Source organism: Delphinus delphis, chromosome 3 (genome assembly GCF_949987515.2).
Source record: "Delphinus delphis chromosome 3, mDelDel1.2, whole genome shotgun sequence".
In the NCBI taxonomy this organism is placed as follows: domain Eukaryota; kingdom Metazoa; phylum Chordata; class Mammalia; order Artiodactyla; family Delphinidae; genus Delphinus; species Delphinus delphis.
In genome coordinates this window covers 80,510,945-80,523,277 of record NC_082685.1, presented here as the reverse complement: position 1 = coordinate 80,523,277, position 12,333 = coordinate 80,510,945, and the positions used below count along the sequence as shown (strand labels likewise).

General features: G+C 33.5%; 1 protein-coding gene across 3 annotated transcripts in view; it reads left to right on the top strand.

Annotated features, from left to right (window-relative positions):
- The window catches only part of YTHDC2 (YTH N6-methyladenosine RNA binding protein C2), a 69,096-nt gene extending 57,909 nt beyond the window's left edge, over window positions 1-11,187 (top strand). For 2 of the 3 annotated variants that reach the window (XM_060009007.1, XM_060009005.1), the window contains exons 27-29: window positions 3,996-4,199; window positions 4,953-5,135; window positions 6,360-11,187. In XM_060009007.1, coding sequence (XP_059864990.1) covers window positions 3,996-4,199; window positions 4,953-5,135; window positions 6,360-6,440 — 468 coding nt within the window. In that variant the 3' untranslated portion in view covers window positions 6,441-11,187. The remainder of the gene's footprint in view (window positions 1-3,995; window positions 4,200-4,952; window positions 5,136-6,359) is intronic. The other variant, XM_060009006.1, reaches the window with a different exon arrangement.
- Window positions 11,188-12,333: the final 1,146 nt, after the last annotated feature.

The following is a 12,333-nucleotide window of genomic DNA, read 5'->3' as shown; positions in this document are numbered from 1 at the left end:
AATGGCTGTATTTCCCTGTGCTGTACAATGTATCCTTGTTGCTTATTTACTTTATTTTTTTTTATATTTTTAATTTAATTTTTATTATATGTTGGAGTATAGTTGATTTACAATATTGTATTAGGTTCAGGTGTACAGCAAAGCAATTCAGTTGTCTTTTAAAGAACAAATATTGATGGAAATCCATTTAATCTATTTTTTTCTATTTTGGTTTCATCTGTTTTTTGTATTAGGGTTCATATTTTTGGTGTCCTGAGAAGTCCTTGCCTAACCCAAGATTTTCTCCTGTGCTTTCTTCTAGAGATTTTACAGTTGGAACTTTTACATGTATTGATAGGTATATGATCTATTTCATATACCTTGAATTAATTAATTTCAAGTTAATTTTTGTTTATAATATGGGTGGGTGAACGATAATTTTTTGGTGTTTGCCTATACAGTTGTTCCAGAGCCATCTGTTGAAAAGATCTTTTTTTCATTGAATTACCTTGGCACCTTTGTCAAGAATCAATTGACCATAAATATGTTTTCTACTTATTGGACTCTATTTCATTGATCTGCATACTTCTCCTTTGCCAGTGCTACAGTGACTTGATTATATAATAGCTTCCTAGTAAGTCTTGAAATCAGTTAATGATTTTTCTCCAAATTTGTTCTTCTTTTGCAAAATTGTTTTCGCTCTTCTGCAATCTTTGTGCTTTTGTATAAACTTAGAAGAAGCTTGTCAATTTCTACAGAAAAACTTTTTGGTATTTTGAGTGGAATTGCACTAAATCTATAGGTCAACTTGAAAATCTACAATTAACAATTTTTAGTCTTCCAGTCCATAAGCATAGCTGCATTTATTTAGATAGTCTTTAATTTCTCTCAACAGTGTTTTGTGAATTTCAGAGTTCAAATATTACAGTTTTTTTGTTACATTTATTCCTAAATAGTTTATATTTTTGATGCTGTTGTTCTTTTTAAATTTTAAGTTTCAGTTCATTGGTATCATATAGAAATACATTTGATTTTTGTATATTTATCCTATATCCTATGACCTTACTTCACTTATTAATTCTATTAGCTTTTTATGTAGATTTCTCAGGATTTTCTACATGGACAATCATGCTGTTAATAAAGGTAGTTTTACTTCTTTCCTTTCCAAAGTGAACGCCGTTTATTTCTTTTCTTGCCTTATATCTATGGCTAGAAACTGCAATAAAATATTTAATAAAGATGCTGAGAGCCCTCCTCTTTGTCTTGACCTTAGAGGGTAAATCTTAAGTCTTCCACCATTTAGTGGGATGTTTTCTTTTGGATCTAGTTTGATAAGAAGGTTTGTTAGGAATAAGCATTGAATTATACTCAGTGTTTTGTTTTTTTTACATCTATTGAAATGATAATACAATTCTTTTTTTTTTTTTGGTCTGTTAATATAATGGATTTCATTGATTTTCTAATGTTTATACCTCTCTTGGTCATAATCTATTATCCTTTTAAAATATTGCTAGATTTGATTTTGTTCAATCAAAAATTTTGTTAAATGAGGGAATCTTTGTTTACGAGAGATATTATTCTCTAGTTATCTTTTTTATGTTATCTTTGGATAGTTTTGGTATCAGAATAATGCTGTACTCTTAAAGATTAGTTGGGAAGTGTTCCTTCCACTTCAATTTTTTGGAAGAGATGTATAGATTTGGTATTGTTTCTTCCTTAAATGTTTGATAGAATTCACTAGTTAAGTCATTTTTACTTTACCCTAATGTATCCTGAATCAGTATTATGCCCTTTCAGTTACAGTTTGAGAACCTTGCAATAATGTACTTTTATTTTACCCTTCAATCCATTATGTTATTGGTTTCATACATTTTTTTTCAGCATATGTTATAAATGCCACAATGTATTGCTTTTTATTTACATAGTCAATTATCTTTTTATCAAAAGTTAGGAAAATGTCCTGTATATTTACTCAATATTTACAGTTTCCTGTGCTTTTTATTCTTTTGTATTGACACGAATTTCTGTCTTGGATCATATTCTTCTGGCTGAAAACCTTCTTTTAACATTTCTTTAAGTACAGATCTGCAGGAAATGAATTCTTTTAGCTTTTGTGTGAAAATTCTTTTTCACTTTTATTTTTGAAAGATATTTTTACTGTGTATATAATTCTAGGTTGACAGTGATTTTCTTTCATTATTATAATACTATCATATTAGTAGTTTACATAGTTTCTCATGAGATGTCTACTATCATTCTTATCTTTCTTTCTCCATATATAATTTGTCTTTTTTTCCCTAGCTGCTTTTAAGATTTTCTTTTTCCACTGGTTTTCAGCAATTTGATTTTGATATGACTCGGTCTGGTTCTCTTTATATTTCCTCTTTAATCTGTATATTTATAGTTTCCGTCAATTTTGGGAAATTTAACACCATTATTTTTCATATTTTTTTTATATCTCATCTCTCCCCCTTCTTCTCTGGAACTCTAGGTATACAAATGTAAGACTACTTGATATTGTTCCACGGGTCACTGATATTCTCTTCATTTTTTTCAGTTGTTTTTGTCTCTTTCCTTCATTTGAGATCATTTCTATTGCTACATCTTTAAATTAATTCACTGATATTTTTATTTGTAATGTTTAATCTGATGTGCATTCTTTTTAGTGTATTTTTACTTCATATATTATATTTTAATCTCCAGAACTTCCTTTGGGTCTTTAAAAAAATACCTTCTATTTCCCCACTCATCACATTTATGTTTCCTCCACCTTCTTGAACATAGCACATAGATTTAGGATAGCTGCTTTAAATTCTTATCTCCTAATATCATCATCTGTCAGATCTCACTCTGTTCCTGTTGATTAATCTTTTTCTGGTTGTGTGTCGTATTCTCCTGTTGTTTGCATTCCTTAAAATTTTGTTTGGCTGCTATATTTTTGTTGTATTTCTTTAAATAGTGTTAGACATTTTTCTGATACACAGTTAAGTTAGTTGCAATCAGTGTAATCCTTCTGGGATTTGCTTTTACGCAGTGTTAGGGTGGATCCAGGGCAGTTTTTATTCTGATACTAATTTAGTTCCAGTACTAAGGTATGATCCTTCTGTGGGCTAATGCACTATGTATTACAAGTTCTTTCTCTTCTGTCTGGAATAAGATGAAGTATTCCCAACCGTGTGTGAGCTCTAAGAACTCTTTTCCTTTGGATCTTTCCTGGCCTCGGGTCATTTTTTCTTACCTATGTGCAGGTCACTACTTAGCCAAAAACTTCTGGGAACCCCTTCTGCAGTTCCCTGGGAGTTCTCTTCCCATGAAGCTTCCTTCTATATAGTACACTGCCATGGAAAATCTAGTTACCTTGGCCTTTAAACTCTAAGGTCTATGTCTGCAATTCAGTAAGACCATTGGATTCTGTTTGTGTTTCCCTTCCCGCATTGCCTGGAAACTGTATCGAGGCGGTAAGCTGGAGCAATTTTTGTTTTGTTTTCAGACTTCGCAAGTTTATTAAAATATTTTCTGAAAGTACATTTGGAGTGTAAATCAAAGTTGGCAAACCAGGATCCTTTCTTTCTTTCTGTCTTTCTTTTTTTGTGGTGTGTGGGCCTCTCACTGTTGTGGCCTCTCCCGTTGTGGAGCACAGGCTCTGGATGCGCAGGCTCAGCGGCCATGGCTCACGGGCCCAGCCGCTCCGTGGCATGTGAGATCTTCTCGGACCAGGGCACAAACCCGTGTCCCCTGCATCAGCAGGCGGACTCTCAACCACTGCGCCACCAGGGAAGCCCAGGATCCTTTCTTGATAAGGGATTTTGAATACTCTGAAAATGAGTGCTTGGTTTTGGCTCTTTAACCTCATTTTGATTGAGCCTTGTGTAGGTTTTCAGGCATGATAGAGCTATTTGCATTTGTTGACTGTTTGGTAAAATATTTTGGTTTATATATTTATGAAGATGTTTAATGGAGCCTATTGATTTTGAAAGGTCAAATTACCTTTCAAGAATTTATACTTCCTTTTTTAGGGCTCAAAATCTCCTTCACCAAGACCAAACATGCCTATTCGATACTTCATAATGAAGAGTAGCAATCTGAGAAACCTTGAAATTTCTCAACAGAAGGGTATCTGGTCTACAACCTCTAGTAATGAGAGGAAGCTAAACCGAGCCTTTTGGGAAAGCAGCATGGTTTACTTGATATTTTCTGTTCAAGGATCTGGACATTTCCAGGTGAGCCATCCTGAAGCAGTAAAAGGGCATTGTTCTTCTGTTTGCAGATTAGATCATTTAAATCATAGAGGTTAAAAAGAAGCTGGCTTTTTATTGCATTGGAATGCAAGAATGCATTGTGCTTGGATGAGGAATATATTGCACCTCTTCAAAGGAATGATGTATAGGGATCCCTTTACTTTTGCCTTGTTTTACCAGAGCTTTTCCAGATAAACAATTTTTCCTTTTGAGACAACTTTAGATTTACTATTTCTCAGGTGGATTAAAAGTAATGAGAAGCGTGACTTTTTGATAAAATGTTTATTTTAAATAGGCCAAAGAGATTAGTTTTGACTGTCAGGAAACTGAGTGTGTTTCTTAACTCATCTTTATTTGATGTATATCTGAATTTATAAAATAATGAATTATTATTTGATATTATTATCATTTTTGGAATTAAAAACCCAGAAGTTAGATTGTATCCATTTGTAATGGATAAATGTGGGTTTAGAACTATGATATATTATTTAGAAAATATCTGTTTGTATTTGAAATTATATTAGAAGGCTGGAATTGGTCTCTCCTCTAAAATTTGCTAATTCATCTTTTTATAAAAAACAATGGGTGGCTTTCTGGATTTTTGTTATATATTATTTTTATATTACATTTTTACCTTAAAATAAAAAAAAAACAACTCAGAGTTTCTCAGATAAATTGAATTCAGAGTCTTAATGTCATCCTCACCTTCACCATTTCCCCTCATTTTACCCACAGGGATTTTCTAGAATGTCTTCTGAGATAGGAAGGGAGAAGAGTCAGGACTGGGGTTCAGCTGGACTAGGAGGAGTGTTTAAGGTGGAGTGGATACGAAAAGAAAGTCTTCCCTTTCAGTTTGCACACCATTTACTCAATCCTTGGAATGACAACAAGAAAGTCCAGATAAGCAGAGATGGGCAGGTATGCAATGGCATTTAATATTTTTCTTCCACTCTTCTTTTTGTTTTGTTTGGCTGTTATTCAGTGATTTGTTTGAGGAGCAAATGCAAGAATACAAATTGTATATTCTATGTGCACATGGGGAGATAATGGTTCAGATTTGTAAAAGTGCTAGTTAAAAGCCTACTTTCAAATGTGCCTGACAGAGCTCACTGGTTTTTTTTAACATTTTGTAAATTTGACTTTGCTCTGTCATTGCATATATAAAATCTTTCATAAGTCAATTCTTGGAGGTTCCTGTTTAACTAAAGATATGATCAAAACCTAGTGTAATTCTGAAGTAATTTCACTAAAGTCTAAGGATAACAACAGTATCTAAGTTCTTTATGGCTTTAACTAATGATATAACATAAATAATAACCTTTTAATATTTTTGTGGCTTGTTTTATTTTTATTATGCTTTGCTTTGCCTTCATGATGCTGCTATGTATTTTAAACTAGTTAAGGTGATGGGAATTAACATATATTGATATATTGACTACTGGGCTAGCTTCTTTATATGAGGTAGTTCAATTCTTAGGCCTAAAATGAGTTATTAGCCAAATATTTTATAGGAGAAAATAGATTCAGAGAATCTATCTAGTCTTGCCTAAGGTCACATCTAATACTTTATTTGAACAAGTGTGACTCAGTTCAAATCACCATATGAAAAGTGTTAGGGTTCCTTTTAAGTGCACATGATGTCACAAGGGGACTATAAATGCTCTTTTCAAATATATAAAAATATTTTCATTTTTATTCTATAATAATGATTTTGAAATAAGTCACATTCCTTACAGTCATCCAAGATAGTTTCTTGAGAAAAATACCCCAAACATCTAATATGCTAAGTATCACCATAAACCTTTGGAAGTTTAAGCTGAGTGCTTTTGCTAAATCTCCATGAAAACAAAATTCATTATTTCCAGATAGAAAAAATTGCAGAAGAACTCCCTGGAAATTTCTCACCATTTTGTCACAGAGAGTTGCAATATTTGCAGGTTAACTACAGTCTTGGAAATCTGGAAGTCAATTCTGAATCTTAACGAAAAGAATTAGAGCAATGCATAACATAGGAGTTTAGCATGTTCTTGTAGAAACATGGAATTTGATTTGATTTTCTTACATTTTTATCAGTATAGGTTTTGATGATAAAAAATTCAGTCTAGTCCTTTTTATGTTCATTCTGACTTTTGGTTTATCTAGGAACTAGAACCTCAGGTTGGTGAACAGTTGCTCCAGTTATGGGAACGCCTTTCATTGGGAGAAAAAACCACAACTGATTGACATTCAGGTTATACCATACTTGACTTTGAGTACTGGCAGTATTTGTGATCATTAAGGATATCTTTCAGATTATTTATCTTTTCTTTTTTTCTTCTTTTTCTTCCTCTTCTTCTTCTTTTTTTTTAACCCTTCCAGACTTCTTAGCTTCAGAAGAACATCATGCCTGCTCATAACCACTGAATGCACTGACTTCCAAAAACTGAAATGGGGTTGTGTGTTATTCTGAATGGGCTTTTCTGGTTGAAAGTGTTGCTTTAGAACCACCATCTTCAAAGAGAAAAGGATAATTTAATTTTTATAGTGATCATAGGGAATGATTATATGTTTGTTAATATGTTTATAATTGAATGAAATAGAGTTAGTTTCATTATTTAACACAATAGCAGTTAAACATACTTAATTTGAAGTTAAACATTTCATTTGTTTGAAACACTGACTTAGAACTCTTATTGGTGATTTTTTTTAACGCAGAGTAAATTGTTTACTTTTAAGAAAGGTCTGACTATATCTGTCCATCTGAGCAACATTTTAGAAGAGTCAACTCTAAAGATTTATCATTAAAAAACAAGCAAAGAAAAGCAAATGACCAAAATCTAAAAATGTCCCTTTCAAAAATAATGTGTGCTGATTAAGGACTATTCATTGTGCCATTTTTAACCTGAGGCACATTAAGGAAGAAAAAAAAAGGATGTTCTTTTTTTGCAACTATGAAATGCAGTAAAAATTGAAGAAAGGCAGAATTTCTCCCTGACTTTGATCAGATCAGATTAAGTGCTTAGTTTTATTCCTGGTGCTACCTCTTTTAACCTGATGTGTCCCAAACATTCTTTTCTCCTACATTACAGTCGTCACACATCTCTGATATAAAAACAGTGATTATGATCTCTTTGTTTTGGCTAGAGAAAGTTGATTTAGACAGGTTAAAAATTTAAGTAAATTATACAAGTTGAAAAGAAATGCTCTTAACAGTTACTGGTAGCTTGGTTTCTCTATGTCTTCCAAACTGAAGCCTCCAAACGCCACAATTCTAAATGCCTTCTATTTGTTTTCTAGTACTTTTTATTCTACTTATGTTTCCAGGTAAGATTTCTCTTTTTTTGCATTTGTGGTTTAATAAATGGTGGATAACTTTTTGTAAACCCATGTTAGTGCCAACTCTCATGTATTTCTTTGCCATCTCAGAATTATTTGGTTTGCTCTCTTTACCACAATTGTCTATGAAGTTTCCTTAGACGCTTTCTGAAGGGAAATAGAGGTACAGGGAGAAATCAAAGAAATGTCTTGGTTACTGAGTTCTAAATAGAACAGGTTTGATAGCACTTCTCATGATGCAGTTGGGTCATTGCCATGTAACAAAAAACCAACATGAATATGATTTAAAGACAAAAAGAAAACTCTAAGTCCTCTGCTTCTGTATTTGACAACAAAGAAGTGAAAAATCATGGGTCAACATAAAATCTTGGGAACTCTTCTACTTTCTCTGGGAGAGCATTATATGTTGGTGCATTAGTTTAAAATGTCGGCTGTGACTTTTGCCTGTATTTGTAGGTACAGGATTTTTGTTTGTTTTATACTCTGAAACATAACTGTAAATTAAGCCTATGTGAATTATGTTCCACTATATGCGTATTACACTTCTTTTCCTATTAGAGCAAGTTGTGGTTTTCTGATAATGGATACATTTTGTTTAGGTACATATTTAGCAGTTCACAGTGTCCTAATTTGGAAGTAAGAACTTCTAAAAAATAGAAGTTGTTTTAATTTCCATCTGTTTTCTAATATATATCCCTGTATGTAAATGATGAGTTTGTTGATATTTAAGATGAACACAATTTGAATGTAATTAAAATGCTGTTTTTTGGAAGAGATGAACTTTAAACATACTTATTAAATGAAGTTCTGTTAAATCATTAAAATTTTGTTATTTCTGACACTATATAGTAGGACTAAGGTAACAATGATCAACAATACCCCTTGAGATATTAATGAATTTCATACACTTTGAAGAATACTAAATTGCAATAGAAGGTGATGGCCTCATATCAATACCTCCCCCTCAAAAAAAAATTGCCTTATTACGATAGGGGAATGGGGAAAATCCCAAGACGTGTTTTTATATAAAATCCTTTGCTTATTAATAGAATATGTAGCCGTGGACCTTTTGTTCTCAGGACACTGCATGATGGTACTGCATTATTGCATCCACTGAACAACCCAGCTTCACTCTACCAATTACAGCAAAGATAGACAATAAGGAAAGAATAATCTCAAATGAGTACTTCAAGAAAAGGCATGTTCATTTAAGAATTTATGCTCAGAGACTCATTCTTCACCATTTAAAACCTTATATCCTGAGACAGAGAAAGTGTTAAGGAATAAGTCAAATGAACTTAACCCCTGAATCAACACCAGGGTGAAAAACTGGACACATAATTCACAAGTGGCCACACCTCTCAGTCTGAATGAGCTTCCCGCAGCACAGATCCTCACTATGCTCCTGAATTCTCCATGATTCCTCTCTACCCAGAGGACCATACAGTGCAGTCAGTATAGCCAGGGCCACTGGATGCATCATGGTCTTTCTAGCCAAAAATGAATTTCTACTTGGCTGTCTAATAAAATGTCAAATTCTGTATATTCAAAATTGAACTACAGTTCTTTCCCCACAATCTATTCCACTTAAAGCTGTCCTATTTTCAATTGATGCCAGTTTCATTCTTTTGGTTGTTCAGGCCAGAAAACTTGGAGTCATCCATGATTCCTTTATTTCTCTCAAACTAATCCATCAGAAAATTTTCTTGGCTTCACCTTCAAAATATATCTAGACTCCAGCTGTTTCTCACCACATGTGTCATAACTACTCTGGACTGAGCCACCATCATTCCTAAGATGTCTTCCCTTTTCTCCTGTTCCTCATGCCACCAATCTGTTTTCAACACAGAAATCAGTAGTCCTTTAAAAACATTAAATCAGTTCATATTACTCTGTTGCTCAAAACCCTTCAGCGGCTCCCCATTTCGCTCAAAGCCAAAGTCCTTATAATGGTATAAGCACCTTTTATGATCTGGTCCCCCATTACATCTCTGAACTTCTCTACTCTACTCTCCTCCTCTGCTCATTCCACTTTAGCCACATTGACCTCCTCACTATTCCTTGAATATACCAGGCACCTTCCAGCATCAGAGACTAGTTTTAGCTATTCACTCTGCCTACTCTTCTCAGAATATCTGTTTGGCCAATTAGTTGTGTCATCATTCAGTGTTAGGTTTACTGTAAATTTTTTTAAAAATTTATTTAACTTCTAGAATTAACAAACAGTAAAATCAAATTTTTCTTAGATGTATAGCTTTATGAATTTTAACACATGTACAGATTTATGTAACTTCCACCACAATCAAGATACAGTTCCATCACCTCCAAAACTCCCTCATGCTACCCCTTTGTAGTTATATACCCTTAACACCTGCCAGCCATTGGTCTGTTCTCTGACATTTCTAGCTTTCTCCTTTTGAGAATATCATTTAAATAAATCATAAAGTATGTAACCTTTTGGGTCTGGTTTCTTTCACTCATCATAATGCCTTTAAGAGTGATCCAAGTTGTGTATATCGAAGTTCATTTCTTTTTATCGTGAGTAGTATTCCATTGTATAGAATGTGCCACATTTTTTTTTTAACCATTTACTTGTCAAATGGTATTTAGATTGTTTTCCATTTTGTGTGTGTGTGTGTGTGTGTGTGTGATTATAAGTAAAACAGCTAAACATTTGTGTACAGTATTTTGTGTGGAAATATGTTTCCATTTCTTGAGTAAATACCTAGGACTGGGATTGCTGGATCATATGGTAAGTGTATGTTTTATTTTATAAGAAACTGCCAAACTGTTTTCCAGAGTGGCTATACCATTTTTCATTCCTACCAGCGATGTCTTAGAGTTCCTGGTTGCTCCACATACTTGACAGTACTTACTATTGCTAGTATATTTTATTTTCATCATTCTATTAGGTGTGTGATAGCATCTGATCATCGTTTTAAGTTGTATGTCTCTAATGGCTATTAATATTGACCATCTTTTCATGTGCTCTCTTAGTCTCTTTAGGATGCTATAACAAAATACTACAAATTGTGTGGCTTGTAAACAACCAAAATTTATTTCTCATAGTTCTGGAGCCTGGAAGGCCAAGATCAAGGTGCCAACATGGTTGAGTTTGGGTGCAAGCCCTCTTCCTGCTTGCAGATTGCTGACTTCTTACTGTGTCTTCACATGGTAGAAGGGGATTTTAAAGGCACTAATCTCATTCATAAGGGCTCAGCCCTCATCGTCTAATCACCTGCCAAAGGTCCCTGAAAGATTCCTAATATCATCACATTGGGCATTAGAATTTCAACATAAGAATTTTGAGGGCACACAAACATTCAGCCTCTAGCAGTCACCCTCCATCTTTGGTGAAGTGCCTGTCTAAGTGTTTTGACCATTTAAAAATTAAATCATTTGTTTTCTTACTGTTGAGTTTGGGGATTTCATTATATTTTTGGAATACAAGTTCTTTGTCAGATATGTGATTAAAAATTTATTTTTCTCTCTGTAGCTTTTAATTCTCATAACAGTATTTTTTGTATTTTTAAATTTTTTTAAAAAATCAGTTTTTTTCTTTTATGAATCATGATTTAGGTGTCATCTAAGAAGTCTTTTGCCTAATCCTTAGTCATGAAGATTTTCTCCTATGTTTCCTTCTAAAAGTTCTGTAGTTATATGTCTTATATTTAGATTCATGATCCATTTTGGGTTCATATTTGTACAGGTTGTGATATTTAGGTTGAGGTTTATTTTTAATGCATATGAATGTCCAGTGGTTTCAACACCATTGTTGAAAACTTTACCTTTATTGAATTGTCTTTGCACCTTTGACAAAAATCAGTTTGCCTATTTCTTTGGCTCTATTTCTGGACTCTCTATTATGTCCCATTGATTTATATATTTGTCCTTCACCAATACTGAAGTCTTGATTATTGGTGTTTTAGAGTAATTTTTAAAAATTGGGTAGTGAGGACTTGCACTTCTAACCAAGATGGGGAGTAACATGGACCGTATTTACTTTCTTTCCTTAAACAACATTAAAAAAATAAGACAAAATACATGAAGCTGCAGTTTTCAAGACACTGGACATCAGGTGAAGGACAGTAATTCCTGAGACATAGGAAACAAACAAGGTGAGTCCTACAATTGCCCAAGCTTACTGCCTCAGAGGGTTTCCAGACTGTGGCATAGGGAGGGGAACTGAAGCAGAACTTGAAAGTTTCTGAGTTGAGGAGACAGAGGTTAGAGTGGGGAAACCAGAGCAGCTAGAGTTCATAGAAGAGAAGACCAGAGAGGGTAGAACTGCATAGCAGGTGAACCCCAGAGATCTGTCGGTCTCCGTGGAATACTCATCAGAGTGCCGGTCAGGTCATGCATGCACAGAAACTGCCTGAGGTCAGGAAAAGAACCACCTGAAAGGATTAAAGGGAATAGTGCCTGGTGCTTATAAAAGGCTAGTAATAGTAACTCTTCTCACTAGCCAGACTTGTAAAAATTCAAAAAAAGGCAGAAAAGAGGAAAAAAGAAAGAACAAATGGAAATAACAAATGGAAACAAAATAAATAGAAAACAAATAATGAGATGATAGACTCAAATATAACAAAAGCAATAATCATATTAACGTCTAAAAATCCCAGTTAAAAGGGAGAGCTTGTCAGACTGGATAAAAAAAAAATCAAGACTCAATTACATGATGCCTACAAGAAATATACTTTAAATATGAAAACAAATAGGTTAAAAGTTTTAAAAAATGGGAGAAGTTATACCATGCTACTATTAGTAAACAAACAAACAAAAACCTAGAATGGCAGTAGAA